The following is a 24,178-nucleotide window of genomic DNA, read 5'->3' on the forward strand; positions in this document are numbered from 1 at the left end:
GACTTCCATCGTGAAGGACGAAGTGAGGAGAATATAAGTAAGATATATATATATATATATATGTGTGTGTGTGTGTGTGTCTGGCAGTAGGTAGTTATAGTTAGAACCTAGTTTCCATTGGAAAAGCATTTTTTGATTTGCTAATAACTTTGGCGTCATTTGACGAATCTTCCTGAAATTCTCCCAAAAAAAAGTTTATCCAGGTCAGCTATCCTGAAAGTTTGGGGGTGATTCGTGAAGCAGGGGCTGAGAAAAAAGGGGGGGTCCCAAAACTCCTTTTCTCTATGTTAATTTTCATAGGAAAGTTTGCCACGAGCTACAGCCCGAACTGCTGAACAGAATTACATTAAATTTGGCAAAAAGGTAGAGCTTGGTTCAGAAAGCAACATTTTTTTTAAATGGTGTAAATCTGTTGAGTAGTTTTTGAGTAATTAAAAAAATAAGAGTCAAAAAATCAATTTCCCATAGGAAACTTAGGGCAAGGCTACAGCCGAAATTACTAAACGGAATTACCTCAAATGTGGCAGAAAGGTAGTGCTTGGGTAAGAAAGCGACCTTTTTTAAAATAAAAATGGTGTAAATCCGTTCAGTAGTTGCTGAAAAATTAGAAAAATAAAAGTTTCGATATCTGGGCGGAGCATAAGTCTGTGCGCGAGTTTCACTGTGATTGGCTGCTAGGAGTGGAAACCAGGAAGTGTTGGCAGCCATCTTGTGGCTCGGTAGAAGCAAGTCACCTGAAAACGGAGAAACAAAGGTATAAAACAAGGGAAGGGGGCAGGGTAGAAACACCCTAACCTCCTAGGCCTGCTCAAGTGGTCTTAGAAGGACCCCTAGGGCCCAAAAAAGTATTTTAAAAAAAGAAAAAAATGGCGGAATTTGCGCTGGGGTCGCGCGTTTTAATTTAATGTGGCCCTTGGAATGGCTAGGTTCCGGGGGCATTTCTTAAAAAATAGCAGGGGACTCGCAGGGGTTGCGGGGGCCCGCTGGGGTCCGCACAGTCCCAGGGCTTCATGCATGTCGGGAGGGGGGTTGCGCGGCCTCCCTCCTGGAGCCCTGTATGTGCTTATACCTTTGGCGTTTTTTGACGAATCTTTATGAAACTATCCAAAAAGTTTCTCTTTTTTTGATTAGGTCCTATATTGAAAGGTTGGGTGTGAATGGTGTAGGAGGGGCTGAGAAAAAAGGGGGTCCCAAAACGTACTTTCTAATTCCAGTTTCGATATGAAACTTTACAGAAGACTATAGGTGAAACTGCTGAATGGAATTACAGCATATTTGGCAGGGAGAAAGGTGATGGTCCAGAAAGAACACTTTTCTTTAAATGGTGTAAATGTGTTCAGTAGTTTTTGAGAAATATGAAATTTTACAGATATCGATATTTGAGAATTCTGACATGTGATTGGCTGAGGGGTTAGAAGCACGAGCGCGCAGCTCATTGGCTGTGAACTGTTGAAACCAGGAAGTGTTGGTAGTTATTTTGTGATTTACTCCGTTAGCTCACATGTCTCTGTGTAGAAGCCATCGGGTCTGCAGTTTTACCTCTGTGAGGCAACACTGGCATCTGTGTGCGATATGCCTTTCACGGTGACTCTCCTCATATCACTAGGTCGCAGCTATGGCTTTAGAAGCCCGTTCGTCGGCTCCCACCTATCTACGTTTGCTGTGGGGCGCAGGTGTCCCTTTGTGAGACTGGGTGCGAACTGTTGATAAGTCAGTCACACTTTAGGAACATTGAAAAGCCATTTTGTGATTGAGTCAGCTTGCATCTGTCAGTGGCAACTTTGAAAACATACCGGAGCTCTGTCTGTGAGAGATACCCCTTTCACTCTGCTTCTCCCCACATCAGCAGGTAACGCACCCTGTTCCCATTACACCAGCATACCCCCAACAACCTTATTGCGCCCGCAAGTCTCCCTGTGCGAATCACTGGTAGGCTCGCAGGTGTTCCTGTGGGACTTCTTGGGGCTGCAGTTGTATCTGTGAAGTCAAGACTGGAAATCTACTGCAGGTCTCTCTCTGCGAGATACCCCCTTCACGCTCCCTCTGCCCAGCATCACCACTTCGCTGCTATGCCTTTAGAAGCAAGTGCGTCGGCTCGCAGCTCTCTATCTTTGCGAGCTAGTACCCTTCTGTGCCTCTACCTCTGCGAGCTAGTAGGCTGCTGTTCCTTTGGGAGCGGACGGCCCGTAGCTCTCCCTGTGCGAGTCGAGTCTAGGGGCCGCAGCTTTCCCTCTGCGAGCCTGGGTGCGAACTATTGATAAGTCACACTATATAGCATTGAAAAGCCATTTTGTGATTCAGTATGTCAGCTCGCATCTGTCCGAGCCAATCTGAAAACATATCGTAGGTCTCTTTGTGAGAGATACCCCTTTCATGCTGTCTCTTCCTACATCAGCAGGTAATGCACTCTGTTCCCACATCACCAGCATACCCTCAACAACGTTCTTGGGCCCGCAAGTCTCCCTATGCGAAGCAGCTCCTTGTCCGCCATCCCCGCTCACCCCCTTAATCAGATTTCACAGGAATGTTTTAAAATCTTGAGCCTAAGAAATCATCTGGTGTTGTAGTTTATTAAAAAAGATACTTGTGAGGTTGGACAAATAAGAATCTCAGTCATGTATGGATTTACATATAAAACATTTTATTAAAACAAAACAACAACAAATAAAACTATGTACAGCGATGGCGTGTCATTCCTTGACAATTTGTGAATCACAGCCTGCAAGATAAAAAGAAAGATAAGATGGCACATCATGCTTTCAGCAAAGGAGAGAGAAAAAGAGGGAAAGATAGGAAGAGTGAGATGCAAGGAAGATAGAAAGAGAAAAACAGTGTGTGAGAGAGGAAGACAGAGAATAAAAGAGTAAGACAGGGAAGGAGAGAGAGGGCAAGAGAGATACAAGGAAGAGAGAAACTGTGTGAGAGAGAAGAGAGAGAGAGAAAGAGTGAGAGAGAGGAAAGGAGAGACAGAGAAGGTGAGAGAAAGAAAGAGAGATACAAGGAAGAGAGAAAGAGAGAGACAGCGTGAGAGGGAGGAAAAGAGAAAGAAACAGTGTGAGAGAGGAAGAGAGAGAGAGCAAGTGAGAGAGAAAGAGAGAGAGTGGAAGGGACAAAGTGAAACAGTGTGAGAGAGGAAGAAAGAGGGAGAGATGGAGAAAGTGGGAGAGGAAGAGAGAGAGAAAGTGAGAGAGAGGAAGGGAGAGACAGAGAAAGTGAGAGAAAGAAAGAGAGATACAAGGAAGAGAGAAAGAGAGAGACAGTGTGAGAGAGAGGAAAAGAGAAAGAAACAGTGTGAGAGAGAGGAAGAGAGAGAGATAGCAAGTGAGAGAGAAAGAGAGAGAGGAAGGGACAAAGTGAAACAGTGTGAGAGAGGAAGAAAGAGGGAGAGATGGAGAAAGTGGGAGAGGAAGAGAGAGAAAAAGTGAGAGAGAGGAAGGGAGAGACAGAGAAAGTGAGAGAAAGAAAGAGATACAAGGAAGAGAGAAAGAGAGAGACAGTGTGAGAGAGAGGAAAAGAGAAAGAAACAGTGTGAGAGAGAGGAAGAGAGAGAGATAGCAAGTGAGAGAAAAAAAACGAGAGGGAGGAAGAGACAGAGGGTCATATTATCAACAAAGTGGCGAAGAGAGGAGTTAGCCGTCTTGGCTTAACGCCTCTCTTCGCCACTTCGGGAACGCTAGGCTGCACCATATTACCAAGGATATGGTGCAGCCTAGCATTTCCCATTGCAATGATAATAAGTTTTACCAGTTACCCCCAACGGAGGTGTTTGCAAGGAGGGACAGTTTGTTTATGTAGAAGGAGGTCTTTCCTGCACATAAACAAACCTTACATGCCATTTTGTAACTTACATGTGTGCTGCTTCATGCAGCACACATGTAAGTTACAAATTGGCATTTTTAAAAAGAGATTTGTTTATGTATAGGAAGGGACACCTTTCCGTACATAAAGACACCTTAGCATTTTGCTTTTTCCATGTGTGCTGCATAAGGCAGCACACATGGAAAAAGCAAAAACGAGGAGAAATGAGAAATGAAGCATTTCTCCTCGCTTCGCCACCTTAAAACCAAGATTTTTCTGGTCTTAAGTTCGGCGCTGCCACCTATTATTGCCAAGCTTGATAATAGGTGGCAGCCTCGAAGTGAATGGGTGTTGCGGTGGCACGCCCACCTCAACATCCACTGCACGCCGCTTTTCAGGATTGGTTTATCATGAAAGGGGCGTTATTGCTAAGGCAGTTCTAAGCCAATTAACGTGGCTTTACGCCACGTTAATTGCCTTAACGCTGCCTTGATAATAGAGCGATGCCCATATCTTAGCGTTATCTGCAGAAAAGTGCAGATAAGGCAGCGATAAGGGACTTGACAATATGCAATACACCAAAACAGAGTAGCAGTGGGTCATTAAATGAATTGGTTACAACCGATTATATATCTGAAACAAGGGGACGCCCAAGAGAGGAAAGAAAATTAAGTGACGCTATCTCAGAGTGAGTATCTTTCCTGTGTTGAAAAATACCCATCAGTTGTCGATCCTGAACGCCCTGTTCATCATTTGGGTTCCTTCACACCGGGAAGGTAAGTTTTTTAGAAATGTCCACTGTAGACAACAAGAGGTCACACCTATGTCTAAACAGTGGAACCCAAAAGGTGTTAACAGATACTAGGGTGGGAGAAGGCAACTGTAGAGCAGTGCAAGTGAAAAGGTGAAAAAAGTGTGAAAAGTGATATGTACACTAAAATTGGGTAGTAGAAAGGATAACAGACTTTATTAAACACCTTAGAACTCCCAAATCAATAAAATGCGTGCAACAGTAGTCCCATTAACACCTACCAAACGAATCCAGTCTTCTACACAGTAGTCACGTACTATGCTAGTTGTACTTTGGCAACTTTCTCCTACGCCGGACACTCTATGATCTAGCAGGGCCAACCAGCAAGAGAGAGTTCAATGGAGTCACTTTTTTCACTAGGCCTGACTTTGCTCATGCCACTGTGGAGTGTAGGTGGAGGTTAAGACAACTTTTTGCCCCTCTCCAACAAATAGGAGCAACTGTATATTTACAGGACCCTGCACGTCTAAAAATTATCTACAAAGGAGTTACGCGCAGCTTCACCTCTGAAATTCAGGCCCAATCCTATCTGCAGGAGATTACAGAGTCTACAAAAGACACAAATAAACACAAAAAAAAGTCTAAGACTCAAGGGTCAACGCTATCAAAAGAATGGCAGTCACCAAAAGAGGGAAAATATATTTAGGGGAATTCTAAGCATGAGTAAATGAACATAAAAGAATTTCAGCACAGAGGGTGTGTATAGGTTAGGATGGGGGTCGGATTGGGAGGTCACGGGGTCCTGAATGCTCAGATGCCTTCGCCCTGGCTCTTGTAGAGCCAGGTAGTCTTAGTGATAGGTAATGGGTGGGAGGGGGTTCCAGTGGGGCGGGGGAAGGGGTTGGGAGGGGGAATGGGTTGGCATCAAGAGTAATGGCTCGATTTTGTTTTTCTTATCTGGACCAGGGGTGTCTGAACTGGAACAACTTTATGGCATGAAATGAGTAGTTTACATATAGCAACTGTCAATGTGTGCAGACTAAACATTCCAAAGAAACGTCACAATACTCCAGTGGCGCTTTGATTACTTAGAGCTGATATCCTATGCCTACAGGAAACACACATTGATAGAACACAGATTCACCTTTTTGACTCGCTTGGTTTTACAGTAATAGGGGCTACAACACAAAGTCCCCGGACACGGGAGTTGCAATAGTTATGGCCAAATGCTCACTTCAATTTACACGCGCATCAGCTGATCAAAACGGGAGGTGGGTTATTATGGAGTGCCGTAGGGAAAATGGTGATTCATTTTCCTTAGGTACGGTATATGGTAGTATCATCGATGACCCCGCAATCTTTGAGTATTTGAATAATGAATTGGCTGAGTGGCCTCTAACTATTAACATCTGCAGTGATTTCCACATAAATCTGCCCGCCAATCAAAATATAACTTCAGATAAATATTGGGAATATATTGCAGTCGGAAACCTAAAGTTTTCAAGGCCCTGAGGACGCTAAGTCAGGAACAGGCGCTTATGGATATTTGGCATTCACAACATCCCACAGATCGCGGCCACACTTTCTACTCCTTTCCACACGATAAGCTTGTGAGATTAGATTACATCTTTTCATCTCATTCTATTCTTCATACATGTACAGTAGAAAAGACCCCACGTGTTTTGTCGGATCACAATCCCTTACTTTTGGAAATAAGAGGGGTAACAGTGGTTAACTGTGATATTGCTTGCTGGACGTTTGAACGATCCTTACTTTTAAATGATGAATACTGTAATACATGAGGCACTGGATCCCCCAATTTATCAAGTAAAATCTAGGTAGTGCTGGGATAGAAGTGGTCTGGGATACAAAGAAAGCTGCACTAAGGGGAGAGATACTGAGCTTTTAGCTTGCCTTAAATCAGAACAAACGTCAGCTATTGGCTATCCTGCAATATCAACTAGCTTCTGCAGAAGAAAACTTACATTATGGCGCATAGGGACGGCGAAAACCCTGTACATGCGCTGGTCAAAATAATGTCAGCTAAATCAGTGGTCACGGAAGTAATAGCCAAAAGGGCTGCAGACAGATTGAAGACTTGGAGAAAGGAGGCGTATGAGTGTAGCGAGCAGGTCGGACATCACCTCTCGATTAGGGCCAGACAAAAAGCCACTAGGAATATTATTACTGCAGTGAAAGACCATAGTCTCCAACCCAGAGGGCAACACACAGAGTTTCTTACTTATTACCAAGATCTATATCATGAAACCACCAAACCTTATTTAAACGATATCTCAACTTACTTTTACCAAATCCAAGGAGAGCAGATATCTCAAGACGACCAGGCTCAACTTGAAGAGCCTCCCTTATGGTGGACGCTCTGCTGTGTTTCAATAGCCTTCCTAATGGTAAAGCCACAGGCCTATATAACATCCCTGCTGAATACTATAAAAAAATCTCTACAGAATTGAAAGAGGCTATATATCCCTTACTCATACATGTTTTTAAGGGGGGGCGGGGGGGGGGGGGCTCTGCAATCATGGTCGCAAGCCAAAATCAAATCATCTTTGGATCCTACCTCTTACCGCCTCATAACACTAATAAATGCGGAAGGTAAAATTTACTCTAAAATACTAGCGGTTCGACTAGCTGGGGTAATACATAAAGTCATATCACCAAGCAACATGCATTCATCCCTGGACGTTGTACCGTAGATCATATTAGGAGAACTATCTCACTATTTGATGCAGCACATATTACTAGAGACCCCATAGCACTTATTTTACATGATGTTTAGAAGGCCTTTGACAGAGTCTCCTGGCCATTTTTATGGGAGTCTCTGTCAAAGGTCCGGTTAGGCCAGCAATTTATACAGGCATTTAAGATGTTATATTTTCAACCCACTGTGAAACTGTTTTTAAATGGCGCACTTACAGAGACTTTCAAAATAACTTGTGGTACATGCCAGGGATGCCCCAGCTCATCTCTTCTATTTGCCGTATATATCTATCCCCTCCTACGGGTTCTGGAAGCCAATCAAATGATTAGCCATATCACCACTCATGGTTGGGAAACAAAGGCATTGGCATATGCCGACGATATTGCGCTAGTGACTTCTAACCCCGAAACATCCATGGTAGAGGTTGAACTAGAGGGGATGAGATATGGACTACCCTCCGGGTATTCCAAACCCCAGATTATATGCAAAAATTTCAGTATGGGCGATGACCCTAGGCAGGTGGAAAGGGCCATATATCTGGGTGTAAATATTACGGCCAGTGTTGAAAAAATAGTAGACTGTAACATTGACCCGTTGTTAGACAAAATTAAACCTGAGCTAAGGCGACTAAGCAATGTACATCTTTCGATAATTGGCAGATGCAATATAATCAAAATGCTTTTTTTCCCTAAGTTTTTATATTTTATAGGGGCCATTCCGCTAGAATTTAGTAACAATTGTTTGAAAAAGATTGAAGACTTGTTTTCACGATTTATTTGGTCCTATGGAAAACCAGAAGAGCATATAAGTTCCTCTCCCTACCAAGGGACAGGGGCGGACTGGCTCTTCCAAATATCAGACTTTACTCTCGGGCAACCACCCTTTTGCATAATCACACTCTGTTTTCAGACAAGCCGATAGATGACCTCCTAGGAAACATACCCACACCTATTGAACTCATAATGGGCAAAGATGCTTGGGGATGGGCTTGGAGGTTTTTGAATGACTCATTACAAAAAGGTACGCTAACAGATGCTGGCTACTGGTCATAAAATAATGAAAGCGGTTCGTAAAATGCTAGGATTAGTCCGCTTGAATTATTACTCACCAATTTAGAACAACTCTAATCTGCCCGAAATTTTTAACGACAAAATAATTAAAGGATGGCATGATAAAGGCCTGTCTAAGCTCAGGGATTTCTATTCCCTCACCGATATAGTTTTCTTTTAAACTCTTAAAGAAAAATACGAATTAGACTGGAGGGATTCTTACAAGTATTTGCAAATACGCGACTTCCTAAGTAAAAAATGTGGCGGCCCACTAGGTTTTATTAATAGTCCCATTATAGATAATCTGAGGCAGAATCATCCATCTCTAGGAATTGTGTATAACTCCTTCAATTCTCTAATGCCGGATGACTTGGGGCTTGCAAGTGGAAAGAGGAAATTGATATTTCAGAGGATCTATTTCTTCACTCAACTGAACTAGCACAAACTTTTTTAATACCAGCACGGCTTCAAGCGCAATATTATAAAACCTGCTTTTCGCTTTACTATATGCCGAAAAAGATCGCTAAATGAGGAACAGGGAAGGGGACCGTATGCCCCTGATGTTCTCTGTATCAGGCTGACCTCGATCTTATGCTTGCCTCCTGCGCTTCGTTGAATAGCTTAAAAATGGAAATAACCAAATTTTTCAAAGATGTGCTAGGGAGGGATATAAGTCTTTTATCAGCCCTAATCTGCCTTGGGGTAGATCAGGAGAGCCAAGGGAAGCAGGGAGAGCAGCTGATTTTTATAGGTATGGCTGTATATCGACTTTCCTTGGCCTCAGCCTGGCTAGATCCATTCCCCCCCTCTGGTTATCATCAATAGTTAACACGACTAGTGGCTAACTATGTTTGACAAAACTATATATGGGAAAGAGGGCTTTGGGCTCGCTCGAAAGGCGGAAAGGTCTGGGAACCATTGACCAAGTGGCTCCAGGGGTAAGAGCAGGTGCTTAAGCCACTTTCGGCTAGGTACTCTTTGGCAACCCCGGCATAAAACTACTAAACTGTATCTAAACAGATGGCCAACCCTGGGGTGGGAGGGGATGGAGGGGTGTTTAAAACGCTATAAAACCGTGCATGAGGAAATGTTACGGAAATGGTATTGGCGTAACGGAACGTGCTATTATGAATTATCAATTGTGAATTAATTGTGAATTAATAAGTTTATAATCTCTTTTGATTTCATTGCTCTTCTTGTTAGTAATTGCAAACTAAAAGTGCTACTTGTAACATTGTAATCGTGCATCAATAAAAATAAAAAAAAGACAGGGTAAAGCCTGGATATATACGACTGTGTACGCCTAAATCGCTGTGACGTATTTTTTTATCCAAGCTGCTGCACCCCATGCACTCCCACCGCCCAGAGGTCTCTGCCAGCCACTGCGCACCCAGGCCTTACTGCTCACCTTTTGGCAGACAGGGCACCCTCTACATCATGCAGCCCGGCTCTACAAGACAGAAGTCTCACACTTGGTGCTGAGTCTTGATATCACCATGGCAGATGACATACTCCTGCACCCATCATCGCTAGTTGCTCCCCCGCTCAGTCCTTGTGGTGTCACTAACTCAGTGACTAGTGAGGGCACGCATGTGGCGGTATGCTCAGGCCTACACTGCGGTCTAGCAGGGCACACAATAGATGAGGTGTATGGAGCACCGGGACGGGCCATCACCGCAGTCCCCCCGTCCCCCTCCCTCAGCACGTACAATGCCCTTACCTCAGTAGACCGAAATTCACTGTTTCTTGGCTGTGTACCTGTGCCGGCCCAAGTGCATTCGCTGCGAGCAACTCTGAAATGGCGTCGAGCACGTGCGCCCGGTTTTTTCTATTGGCACGGTCACGTGTCCTGTGACGCATGTGCTGGATGGGTGTGGTGTGGGTGTGTAGCAGCTGGGAGGGAGTGGCTGTGGCATGCTGAGAACTAGACCTGTGACCAGCAGATCACTACAATGAAAATGTGGGCCATGTAGTGTGGTTGTCCTTCCCTGTAAGCGTAAGCCAAATGGGCTGGCGTGGTGTATGCCAGTGCTGCGTGAGCTTGTGAAGAATGACTTCAGAGCTATGGGCTTGGTTCCGTTGTGAAGTATATGAGGAATTAACTGATGCAGGTGTCCGTGTTGTAGTGCTGCTGTCAGCCGGGTCGTAAGCGCAAATGTGGCATTCTGTGAGTGAAGTCCCATAACATGGCCAACATAGAAGGTACGGGGAATCACTGACCCTACATTCATACATAGTTCCAGACATGAAAGATTGTGAACATGACGTATTTCTGGGATGTGAATGTTTATTGCACATTCAGTGGCGTGTTGTAGCTGGAAAGTTCAGGTTGCAGTTTTTAGGACATGGAGGGCAGCCAATTAGAGCGAACCTCGTGTTCGGAGTTAGGCTGCACCAACATATGTGCCTATGTCGTCCGTCGGCTAGACTGCCAACCTTGGTGCTGGACACCAGGGTTCGAGCCTCTGGGTCACATCCACATCCTGTGATTGTGGGTAAATCACTTAATCTCTGTGTGCTTCAATGTGTAATGTAAATATGGTGCTCATGTAAAGCGCTCCAGTACCTTCGGGTCGAGTTCGCGCTATATAAATATGCAACAAAAAATAAAACCTCCGGCAATCCCCACGCACTTAGAAATTGACTATACACTCTCCTTGCAGTACTCTAATGATCCAGTCTGTACGTACGTACTTGTACAATGAGCGAGACAAAGTTACATAATCAAAGTTTTCCCCACTGCCAGATGTAACATGGTTGTATACGCTGTCTACAGCAGAATGTAATGTTGTAGGGCCCAGGGGCAGCATCTTGCAAACATAATGAACACATGGGCAAAGATAGATAGTTGAACTGGGTACGGGCACATGCGCTCGACTCCTTTTTATTACCATGGTCACATGTCCAGTGACGTGTATGGTGAGTGCATGTGGGGTGAGTGTAAGCCAGTGCTTCGGGAATGGTTGGTGGTGGTAACAAGTACAAAAGTAATTATCGGATCATACACAGAGATTCAATCATAAAGGGTCTATGACGTGTGCTGCAGTAGGGTAAGGGCAATAAATGTGAAATAATACACAAAATATTCTCTTGTAAAGAGTCCATGACTTCTGTGCACTGAGGTAGGGCGGCAGTTCTGAAATCATACACAAAGCATTCTATCATATAGGGACCATGAATTGTGGTGCACTGAGGTAAGGGCATCAGAAGCAATCAGCGTGTGCGGAGCCAGCGAAGATCAGTGGTGTGGGCTGTCCGTACTGGGAGCAATGTCTGTTGCCTTCTGGACTGCGTCATCTGCAATCGCGACTCGAACAAGAGATGAAACATCTATGGAATAAATTGTCGAAAGATATAGATTTCACTGACTTTATAGTTCAAATTGTGAGCTGTACTGTCCGCAGTGTAGACTGCCATTCAGTGTTCGTTTGGATTTGCAAGATGAATTTGATTATTGTACTAAAGCTATAACTGATATAAAACAAGTTCTTGAAGCAAGGATACTAAAAGGACATTGTGTAGGTTTTGAGGGACGTTATACTTAGTTGTTTACTGCACTTGTAATTAATGATTGAAGAGTGAATTAATTGTGAGCTCTGATGACTGCAGTGTAGGCAGGAGGCAGCGGTCAGGAAGGTCCCACAGGCACGTGGCGTTGAGTACAGCTGCACAGGCATTGGAATTCAGCGTGTGTGCAGCCAGCGATGATAAGTGGTGTACTGAGTTAGTGGCACGTGAACGAAGCAGCTTGTGTGGAGTCTACGATGATGCGTGGTCCGAGTGGGCCGCACTGGTATCAATGTTTTTTGCCTACTGAATTCTGCATTAATAAAGCCACGAGGCAATGACTTATGGTGCACTGAGTTGGTGGTACCTCTGGCGCTCAGCATGTGCACGCTCTGCGATGATACATGGTCCGAGGGGGCCGCACTGTTATCAATGTCTTTGGCCTACTGAATTCTGCTTTAATAAAGCCATATGGCAATGACTTAGGGCGCACTGAGTTAGTGGTACCTACTATTTGATTGATTCACTTTTTGAACCTCATATTTCATGCCAATAGTTATGACTTTAAATTGTGTGAGGGTAAGTTCCATATTAGTACCTCTATAGTTCATTTTTAGCTCAAAGAAACCTTACAATTTAATATGATTAGCTTTGTTTTTATATGCAAGGCACAAGTGTAATGCTACTAGATTTGATCAATCACCTTCGGACAAGTTTTACTTCTACTACCTTGCACAGACAAAAAACAATTTAGCTTTATTATAGGTCCTTATGAACGAGAACAGCTGATGTTGGCCAAGAAACCATTAAAATACCCCGGCCCTGGCACCCTCACTATGGAACTAAACAGTTACAGGAAAGTTGTCCTATGGGTAAACATCTTTCCACCGTACCTTTGCACTCAAATAATGAGTGGCTATTGAGGCCCTCTGCACCACACTGCCTCAAATGTCACTGTCAAATGTTGGTGAGGCCAAATAGAAGGATTCCTATCTGCTATCTTCATCAGGCCATACATAGGCTGGAATGACCAATTGAACCCAGTTGGTATGTAATTCCCTCTCACAGAAGGGCCTGCATTAAGCCATGGAAAGTCTGTCTTTTGGCCACAACTGAGGTAATATCCCCTGGTAACTGATAGATTTGATAAAGTGGTCAATAACTGTAATTTCAGGCATGCACCATGGGTGCAGAACACATGTAGCTCAATAGTACAGGATAAGTGTTTATCTTACAGGACCTTATGACAATTTTATCCAGTGATATTAAGACCATTATATCCAGTGTATTAAAATGTTTAATCCGTTGACAAAGCATGAGGCTAGCGACCATTAAATCACATATCAGCAAGAAAAAGCAGCAGAAACTATCAAGCTGGATTAGAACTGTACAAATTATTGATGAGTCGGCACATAGAGCTTTGTGGGCAATTTTGAACGTCATGTTCCTGAGGAAGGGTAGACTGTAGGAAGTCTTGCGAGCAACCAAAGTAACACATACTAAATTCCATATGAAAAAAGATGCACGTACTATTGTTTTTTATTTGAAATCAAGGGGGAAAAAGAAGATTCAATAAGTGATTATAAATTCTTGAGTGGTGACGAGCATATTCAAGCAAAAATGTAGTTTTCTAAATTGTATTGTGGTGAAAAGTGTGTTCTAGATGGATTGGGGGCGGGGGTCATCGTTATAAAGGCCCAGGCCAGGCAAGGTGGAGTAACTGTATCATGGAATGAATAAATGATAGATTTGTTAAGCCATCAGCTACTCAGCGGAGTGTCCCGGCACTGAAGATGTCCAGAGGTCAATTGCTAGGGCGCACTAGACTAAGGCAAAGATGGGTTTTAATGCCTTCTTGAAAAGGGGGTCCGGGAAGGTGGGCTTCAAAGGGTCAGGAAGCAAATTCTATTCCTTGCTTGCAAGCACCAAAAAGGAGTGAACTTTCACCTAACTTTCTGGAACTATGGCACCCTAACTTGGAGTGCCGACGTAGAGCAGAGGCATTGCTAATGTTGGATCCTATTAATCTAATACGGCGGGCCCTGGACCATGGAAGGCGCAGTGTATAAAGACCAGCGCCTTAAGAAAGATCCTCTTCTTAATCGGGAGCCAGTGCAATTCATACAAATGCCATCTGTGAAAGTCCAAAATGAAGCGCTGCAGGATTGTGTTCTGTCCGATCAAAGATGCGACTCATTTTTGGTGTTCATCGTATAGAGACTGAAAGGCAGTATCTATATGCATTTAAGATGTCTGAACATTTAATGGCAATTTGATAACCGTGGTGAAGCAAGTAATTACCGAACCATGATAAAATATGCTTGCCTTACAAGCTGAATGTCATAATTGAGTACATCAGTTATAAATATAATTTATGCATTGAATACTATATAAGGAAAACATGTTTGTGTTTTCAGGATATTGTTGACGATGACTCTGATGTGGAAGAAGTTTCCTTTTCTCACCACCCTAAGGTGGATCGAAGGTAGGCTGTGATTTTTGCACTGTGGTATTCGTCAACTAAAAGATTTGCATGATGTGGTTGAAATGGTAATTGAGCCATTGACGAGGCATTAGCTTAGTATGTCTTTAAATATGTGCTACGCCAAAAATTCTCTTTCCCTATCTTAAAGGGATCTTGAGCTATTGTGTTTACATTATTTAGAAGATCTGCGCCCCTTGTGACCTCACTAAATTGAGGTGATCTTGCCTCCCTGTATCAAGTAAGACAACTGCATTGCTTTTGTTTGCTGATTGAAGTGTTTTGGTTTGCTGTTAATGTTTTCTGTTAGCACATCACACTCAAAATAAAGTATTTTATGCTACAAACATTGCTGATCATCCAAAGGTCACATTTATTTTCTATTCCTGAATGAATTTTATTTATATTGCACAGTTACTTAAAACCATTTGCAATGCGACTTACATACAATTAAAAAGAGAGTTGGAACAACCATTGTTTAAAAAAGCATTCATAAAAAAGCGTTTACATACAGCACTATCAAAACATAATAAAAAAAGGAATATATACTAAAATGGCGAGAGATTGCCAGTTCAACATTTTTTGCAAATTTAATACGGGTTCTAAGGTTTAATAGTTAAAATGACGTCTTCACCAGCTGGTTACTGGAGACTAATTATTTAATAAACCAGATTGTATTTTGTATTGCCTGACTCCTCTTCTTCCATAAGCCTAAGTCGGAGCTCGGCCATGTATCTCCCAAACCTGGCCAAGGCTGGCGGTAGAGTGCAAGAAAAGAGTCTACTTCTTTTACTGTCCGGAGGCGACTTCTTTTACTGTCCAGACCCCGTTGCGCAGCCATATTTGTTTTAAAAGGTTCTGACAGGGCTGAAGCATACCGGGACAGCAACAATTAAGTGTAGCAGAGATTCATGTTTGAAGTTGCAGATTCTGCATCTGATTTTGTATTCAAGGGACTTCCACCCAGGGTTTAATTCTTTAATTGGGAGGGGCACTAATCTGGCCCATATAATGTTTTTGAGTGCTTTCCTTCCCAGAGCTTGATTAAGATAGGGCTGGATTTTATGCCCTGCATATGATGTTAACAGCCCTGGTGCACCTCTTCCTGTTACATATTCTGCTAGGTCATTTATGTGCGACAGTTGGAAACATTGTTTATTAATTGAGTTTTTAATGGCCACATAGTTTGTCGACCCTTCGTGCCAATTTTTAATTGCCAAACTCAACATTTCCACTGCTTTCTCCATGTAACATTGCCACAGGTTGATTGACCCTCCGTAGATTGGCTTCAGCATGCTCTTTAAGCTTCCGGCTGGGGCTGTTAATACTTGATAGTAATATTTTGCGTGCATTCCCAGGCATTCTTTACTTTGTTGCTTCAGTGCGAATTCCAAACGAATTAGGCTGTTGCAAGTGTATTTAGGGACTTTGAAAATGCGTTTGTGGGCCAGGCATTGTGCTTTGTCCAACATTGTTTCCATTTTGCCCGTAAATGCCTGCTGTGCATAACCTGCAGTTGCCCTAATTTTAGCTTGTATTACTTTTTTCTGATAGGGGCTATTGTTGGACTATGGATGAACTCATTTAGTTTGCATAGGGCAAAAGTTGTTGACTGTGCTGTGGCCTTCATTTTGTGCAGATGTAATGTTGCTCTACCCGTCTCACTTAGCCAGCACCCGAGGGAGTTGGACGATCTCGCGGTAGCGATGATTTCTTTGCCCACATGCCATTTCAGTAAAGCTTTTTTGGGAAAATGACAGAAAATGACTACTTTCGTTTTTGAGCATTTATCATAAGCTCATTTCTTTTGTTGTACATATCGAGCGTGTCTAGGCCCCTTTGTAGCCCGATTTTTGTGTGGTCCATTACCACTAAGTCTATTCAAAGGCTTGGAATCTGTGGCTAGATGTCTCTTTCGGATGGACAGGTTTCTTACCTTTGGTAACTCCTCATCTGGTAGAGACAGTATCGAGTCACAGTCACCCGACCTACCCCGTCCTCCCAGCCCTGAGGCCAAGTTTCTAGGGTCAAGGGTGTGCCCTGTCAGGGCCATAATTTTTTCAACTCACCTATATCAATACTCTTAATGGCTCTGCGTTTCTGGCGTGGAAAGTTGTGAAAAGTAACTGACATCAGCCTGCTGAGGTGACGCCTATATAGGTGACGAGGACATCACTTCCAGCACTGATGGCGTCACGCGGAGCCAACCAACACCACCTACGGCGCACAGGGCTATTGCTAGAAAAATCTTCCGGATCCAGTCTGATGTCTGGGGAATTCAAAAGTAAGGAATCTGCAGCTGGATACTGTCTCTACCAAATTAGGCTTTACCGAAGGTAAGTAACTTGTCCTTCAAAACTAAGTTTTCTCAACAAATTTAACAGGGTAACAGACAGCGCACTGCACAGTGTGCACTTGCCAGAGTCTAGCACCCTGCGGCTGCCAGAGCAGCGCGCCGTCATGCTGCTCTGCTCAGTGCTAATTATAGTGGCGCTCCAGTCTCCCCCTTGACAGCTTCAGGAGGCGCTATAATTGTGTGACTTTGCATTTTAGTGTAGTGATGCGGACCACCACACTAAAATGCCTTATTCTGACCTCTGATGCATTGTACTTGACAGGGCTGCACCTGTCAGGGAAGGCAATGTGCTTTGCAGCAACACTCCGGCTGCATTTCCTGGTGAGTGCATCACGTCATGATGCATTTCAGGCTCAGCATTCGCGTAACTTTAACCAGTGAGTAGGCAGACCTAGACACCTGCCTCCCAAGCACGCCCATTTAACTGCTTATGCTCAGTATGTGAGAGTATCGATACCGTGCCAATTTGCCTATCAGGACAGTTTGGGCACCACGGAATCAGGGATCCATGTTTTCACGTTTCTTATCTTCTATAAGTGCAGCACTTCTGCATGATATGCAAAGTTTTGTTGAGAAAAAAAAGTAATAAGCGCTGCAGTTGGCACTTAACGAGCATGGGCTTTTATCACTTTACCAGGTGTTAAACTCTGTGAGGCATATAGGTAATATTTTCCGATGTTTACGAAAACATTCCAGACAGAAAGATGGTTTCCACGCAGCAAGTTGCCGGTTCAGGTTGCTCGTCTGCCTATCCCAGCCAGCCATCCGTCCATGAGATGGAAATGTTGAGCAAGATCGTGTGGAAATTATTTGTTTGCCATTGACGCAACAACGTTTGCTCCTGAAAGGAGGAAAGCACCTTTGTTTGACTGCCTTGGAGAGATGGAGAACGTGTCCTTGATAATTTGCCAGAAGTTGAAACCAGGGGCATTTAGCACAAGGCAAGAATATAATGAGGCCACTGCTGGGTTCGAGAAACATTCTACGGAGGAACTCAACGTATTACTTGAAAGACACAATTTTGTAAAATAAAAACAATACAGTCATCAAACCGTAGATACGTATGTTGGTGAGCGGTGAGTTTTGGCAGCTACTTATATGGATATGTATTTGAGACCAATTTATATTCAGTTGTTAGTCAGAGACGATACAGGGACGTGTATTAGGTTGTCTGAGTCTAAAACTGGAGGAAGTTATTGGCATAACTCATTGCATAGGGATATCTTCTGCATCTGTTAACCTTTGAGCGACTGATGTTCCTGGTGAGAGCAGTATGTGCTGCCTCTAGTGGGAGTGGGAATGCTTTGCTTATGAGAGACCCAATAGGAATTTCACCAAAATAATGAGTTATGATTCTACATTTATGCGGAATAGTTGCTATTGCTCATAAAATTGGCCATTTTCTCAGAGAACATAATATAAACAATACGATTGAAGGGAGACAGGGTAGGAAAACCACCAACATCTACAATGAGCACAACAGAACCATGCCAGTGTGCTGTGAGAGAAATTATGTAGTAAAAGTAAAGCTACAGGGAGTGACAAGGATTGAATTGATATGTTCTGTCCAAATGGATCAAAAAGCATCATAGGTTGGATTGGAGAACGAGAGCCAGAAGAAAGCAGAGGGACACCATACTCCAATGGCATTTGTATCTCACATGAAGCTTACAGGAATGAGGCACAGCGTGGATTAAGACACAGAAATAAATGCTCCCTGATGACGAGCCTGGTGCATCGCACAGACCTATGCAGGTGTGTGCACCGCCTGTGAGGTGGAAGAACTGTGTTTGGCATTGACTGTATTTTTTCATCAGTTATCTTTTCCAATTGTTGATAAAGAGAGAGGATATAGATAGTGATGTGATTGATGTGTGTTTAATGGCGCACTCCTCTTTCCCTACCATTCGATGCTTTTAACGTCCTGGTAAAGAAGGACACCTCTTTTCTATAGAATACCGCTGATGAACGGAGGTCGCAGTTACCTTTTTCTGTACATAAATATTGTATTAAACAGAACTGCCCCTTTAATTAGCAATTCTTATCTTGTGCTACACTTGACAATTTGGAGGAAGTAAAACAAATGTTGTCATATCCTGACAATAATAATGAAAAATAATTGTAATGTCTAAGGTTCCAGGATGACAGCAGGCATCCCTTTATTCTCCCAGAGGAAGCATTCGACCAGTCAGCAGGTCACTGGGGACTTTTGAATTCAATAATCCTACATTTCACTTCAACCTGCTGATCTATTCATTCAATCAATGTGATGTGTAGTCCAGTCACTTACAGCAAGGCCATAAACCCTGGCTCTTTTCAGCATAAGTCAGTTGAAAAATTCCCTAATGGTGTCGTAGCCCCATGGCCGATGTCGGCATTTGAAAACAATGCAGTACTGACGTCACTTCTTTTAAGGTCACTGTGGTCAATGTTTTCTGATTTCACCCTTGTCATGGGTAATGTTATGTCGCGTTCTAGGATCTCACTAGTGTGAAAATGTATGTGATGCCTCTAATGATATTTCCTGCAATTCCATTCTTGTGTCCAGAAGTGCAGAGGAGTCAGTCGCTTCTGGGCAAAGCTGATTGTCTAGTCACAAGAGTCATCTTTTGATGGATCATAGATCTGTGGCATGATTATTGTCAGAACGGGGTGCTTTATTAATGAGGAGAACATCCAGTGCAGTGCATATTTTATTGGAGTATGTGCCCTGCCATTATCGTACATAGTATCATGCATAACCGTTTAACACTGTAATAGTGTGGTACAACTGCTCCCTTTTACACGACGTTGCGCCGTAATCATGCTATCATGCATGGTGATTTTATGCCTCTGTGTGTACTACGATTTTTTTTTCGAGTTGCTGTCATTAGTTTCGGTCCCCACAACGTTATTTTCCCTTCGGTGTATTCTTGTGTTTTCAAATAATGTAGCTTTCTTTCACATCCCTTTTTATCGCATTCATAAATTTACACCGTCCGCAACTCTACAAACCAGCGCGTGCTCTGTCAGTCTATCTCGAGAGGAAGGGGCGTGTCCCTCACGCACCGCGGCCGGTGAATTGCTTTGCCGACTTCCTTCATTGGAACGAGTGCTCGTCCTCATCGCAGGGTTATGCGGTTGCTTAGCAACGTTCGGCTTCATTCTGGTAACAGACCATGTGCACCCGCATCCATACTTGGCGCTTTCTCTGTTTAGATGCCGACTTGACTGGTTGCAAGTAATGTATGTCTGTATACCCACCTAGCACGCCCATTCAAGTGTTTCAACAATTACCGTTCAACCTTGACATCGTATTTTAATTATTTTCGTGCTGTAGTATCTTTTCTTCCCTTGGCTAAAATGGTCAGTTACATGATTAACCATTGCCGTGTTTGCCGTGACTGTGCTGTTATTGGAGCACTTTTCTGAACCTCAGGCTGACCAGCCACACACAGAATTCCTTTAGGGTTGTAAGAAGATTTAGGCGGGTCCTGGGCAAAATCTAGCTCCTGGTTCCAATCCCAGCTCCCCAGCCTGACCAACCTGTGTGATCCTGAGCAGCTACATTTATTCACTGTGCTTCCTTTTCCATGATCATCACATTTGAGAGCACCTGGTATAATTCAGCTCAGGGTGCACGCTGTACAAAAACCTCTTTGCTTAAGAGACAAAAATGTTTCTGCATGTAGGGCAACAATAAAGGACTTAAATAAGAGGCAAACGCCAACTGATTTACTTCTGCGATGTTCATAAAATCGTTGCTAGGACTGAAGGGGGACAGAATGAGAAATCCATACAGTGGCTGAATCCCACAACGTGTAATCAGGAAACCTGGTGTTAGTCCTAGTTTCCCAGTTTGACCAAACTTTGCTACCCAAGTCAATTTCTTTTCTTCGCTTGTGCCTCCTTTTCCATGACCATAAGATTTTAGAGCACCAAGAAATAATGAGAAATAATGTACCATTGAGTTACTCCAGCTACAATCATAGTTTCAGTTTAGGAAATTTTTATTTGTTTAAAGAAAGAACAATACAAAGATAATATAATAGTACAGTAGAACCAAGTGATACACATGTGATGCATATAAAAAAGCAGTAAAATAACGGTTCAATTGTAAAAGAAGAAATGAGAAGACAGAGAGATAGAGGAGATAGAAAGAGAGGAAGAGAAGAGAGGGGAAAGAGAGAAGAGAAAAGAAGAACGGGAAAGAAAGAAGAAGGAAGGAGGAAAAACAGTAGATATATAGGTCCAGAAATCAGAGAGAAGGGGGTGATGAGAGATAATTGGAGAAGGGGAGCTACAATCATAGTTTATGCTTATATACAAGGGACATCAGAACTGACATGCCTTTTTAGTCTGAAAAAAACGCCATCATGGTAGAATGGGTGTTTTTCACTATCAAATCGAATAAAGTCTACAATCTTTTTTTATTATTATTAAAAATTCATACCTCAGGCTCAGTAACAATCAGCCACACGTGCAAGACTAGGGGTCCATGGCTGAGCTAAGGACAGGATCTCTCGGCTCCTCAGCGCTGCTCTTGCAGACAGCAGTCCTGTCACAGAATGGAACACGATGGACCCTGTAAAGAAATAGGTCCACTTGTCAGATAAGGCTGAGAAGGGTTATTTTATGATCCATCTTAACACCTCCGCCTTCTTGCTCCAGCTCCTTCCAACCCCTGCGCTATTCAAATCCCAACACTCTCCGCTCAGATTGATGCCTCTCTACTTTCTTAGAACATGTGGAACCGTAAGCACATAGGTTCCACACATCTCCCTTCTCATGACAACAAAACAACAGCAAAGCCCAACTGGGCTATTTTCAGCTTTGAATATGCACACATATTTACACAATATAATATATGGCATACTACAACAATACTTGCAACGTTCTACAAAAAAGAAAGGATGATGTGTACACTTTGAATGGAAAGAAAAGAAAATATGAAGACTGCATCCCCACAGTTACATGTAGTATTCAAACAAAGTCTTTCATGTGCTTGGGTTTGAAACGGCATCTCCCACTTCTTCTTGCTTCCCCCCCCCCCATCAGTTGAGAAGATATTCTTGTCATTCAAGCTCAAATTATCCCTTTAACTTTCATCATTAATACTTGTTCCTGTCAGTTTCGGTAGTTTTGCCACCCTGTCAAGATTCCATACTCTATGATATTCAGTTTTATTGCATTTTTGAAAACTTTAATCGCCTTCATAGGAGATAAGAATTTTGACTCAAGAATTTAAGACCCTTTCTGAGGGTATTTTATTTGTTAACACACAATAATGGCGTGGTGTCCTTGTGTTGGGAGTATCTGGGGTAAATACTAGAAGCTATTCAGATGATTCTGTTGTTTTTTAAGTATGATTTAGTGCCTCCTACTGAAACTGGCAATTCCAAGAATTGAGCTGGGTAGGCTCACTCACATAATGTGGCATGCTTCATCAAAGGCTTCCTCGTCCCACCCTGGTAAAGTAATACTAACAGGGGGGACTCAACCTCGCGTTGGGCTATCCTGAGGGAGTTCTTAGATATATATATATATATTTTCTGGATAGCATTGGTCCAGTTACTAACTAAAAATACCTTAGGGTATACCACAAAAGTATCCTTTTATCTGAAAGAGACAATTAGTTATGGGTTCCTCACCTTAGAATTACCCCCAGGCGTCAGACTGGATCCGGAGAATTTTTCTTCAGCAGTACCCCTGCGTGTCAGTGGGTGGCGTTGGCCGACTCCGCGTTCGTCTTTGGTTTCGTGGTCGCCGGAATTACATCACAATATCTACTTAGACGCTGCCGCCTGCGCGCTGACGTCAGCACCAGCCATCGCAGATCCGGAGAAAGCGGTACCTCAAGTCACTTTTTGACTCTTTTTTCGACTTTTGTCAACATCTTTTCGCATCCTTCGACTCCTGCTGCACGTAGGGATGTCCTGTCCTCAAACCAGCTTCAGGGCTTGTGACTCTTGTCACAAACTGATGTTGGTTACGGACCCGCACCTTGTGTGCCTTTGGTGTTTGGAGCATGACCATGACCCAAAGTCGTGCTCCGACTGCTGGGCCATAAACCCGAAGTCTTTGCGGGAGCGGTCCCAAAAGCTTCTCGAGGCCCGTCAGTCTGCTCAGTGCCGTTCAAGGTCCCAGTCGGGAGGGAGGTCATGGGACCGGTCGTGGAGTTGTCACCACCACTCTTCGTCCAAGCCTGCGGGTAAGTCGAAGCACAAGAAGAAGGCAAAGAAGCACCTTCACTCTTCGTGTTCTCGTTGGCCGACGCCGGAAGCGGAAGGTAGTCGTCCGACTCCGCCCACAGAGCCTGTTGGGTCGACTCCGGCCTACACGCTTTCCCGTAAGCCGTAGCTAGCCCTGCCCAACTTCTTAGCTTTTACGAAGCCCTCCATTCCATCTTTGGGTAGCCCAACTCTGCCGGCGTGCCTTCAAGTCCCGCGGACTTGGCTGGGGTCTCTAGGCCTTTGGTGCCGGCGGCTTCAGCTCCCGTGCCGCAGGGCCCCCAGGGATCCAGGCCTGGATCCAGATCGGCGCCGGTCGACCTTGTGACACTTCTTCCAGTCCCAAATCCAGTGGCGACACCTCTGCCCCCACTGACGCTGATTGTGTCCCCAGCCAACGTCAACCCCGGGCTCTCCCTCGATATGGACACGGAGCTGGACCGGCTACGACCGACGTCGGGAGCGGCGCCGACCGGTATTTTTGTACCACTGTTCTCCCCTGGTGTTCCCTATAGCCCTGAGTGGCTACCTGAGGAGGGTGAGGAGGACTGGAAGGGATCTGTGGACCCTTTGGCAGACCAGTTTGAGAAACCGGACTAGAGAGAGAAGTTGGGGGAAGCCAGACCTTGGCATGCTATCTCCTCCTACCGTGGCTGTGGAGGAGAGTGCATCTTACGCAGAGGTGTTTCGTAGGGTGGCCGAGGCCCTAAACCTTGAGCTTCCTATGGTGGTGGTCAGGACTAACCTCCTGACCTAGGTGCTTCAGCCGGCAGCAGCCTCTTTGGAGCCCCTGCTGCCGTTCAATGAGGCCCTTATGAACGGATGATTCCCTGACGCCACCGCCCAGCCCCGAGCGGCCCCGTTTTCCTATCTCAACATCCCACCCCCGAGAGCTTGGTGGTCCAAGCATCGGCTTCAAAGGGCGCATTCCTTAACGCACCACCTGATAGGGAATCCAAGAAGCTGTATCACCTTGGGAAGAAGATATTTTCTTTCTCCAGCTTAGGGCTGTGGTCGGTGAGCACCGCATGTCTCTTAGACCAGTACTCCCACTCGTTGTGGGACACGGTCGCGCAGGTGCTGCCACAATGCCCGAAGAAGGCCTGGGACGTGCTCTCCCGTGCAATTGCCGAAGGGAGAGACGCAGCGAAGTTCGCCATAAGATGTGGGCTGAACACTGCCGACTCACTAGGTAGGATGATTTCCACGTCAGTAGCACTGAGACGCTACACCTGGCTGAGGTCCACTGGCTTTTCAGGTGATGTCCAAGCAACACTTTTGGGCATGCCCTTTGATGGCCGTCACCT

At 44.2% G+C, this 24,178-nt stretch overlaps 1 protein-coding gene across 1 annotated transcript in view; it reads left to right on the forward strand.

Annotated features, from left to right (window-relative positions):
• The window catches only part of MRE11 (MRE11 double strand break repair nuclease), a 468,980-nt gene that overhangs the window by 411,242 nt on the left and 33,560 nt on the right, over positions 1–24,178 (forward strand). The window contains exon 18 of the mRNA XM_086935305.1: positions 14,242–14,309. Coding sequence (XP_086791431.1) covers positions 14,242–14,309 — 68 coding nt within the window. The remainder of the gene's footprint in view (positions 1–14,241; positions 14,310–24,178) is intronic.

Source organism: Lissotriton vulgaris, chromosome 8 (genome assembly GCF_964263255.1).
Source record: "Lissotriton vulgaris chromosome 8, aLisVul1.2, whole genome shotgun sequence".
Classification (NCBI taxonomy): Eukaryota; Metazoa; Chordata; class Amphibia; order Caudata; family Salamandridae; genus Lissotriton; species Lissotriton vulgaris.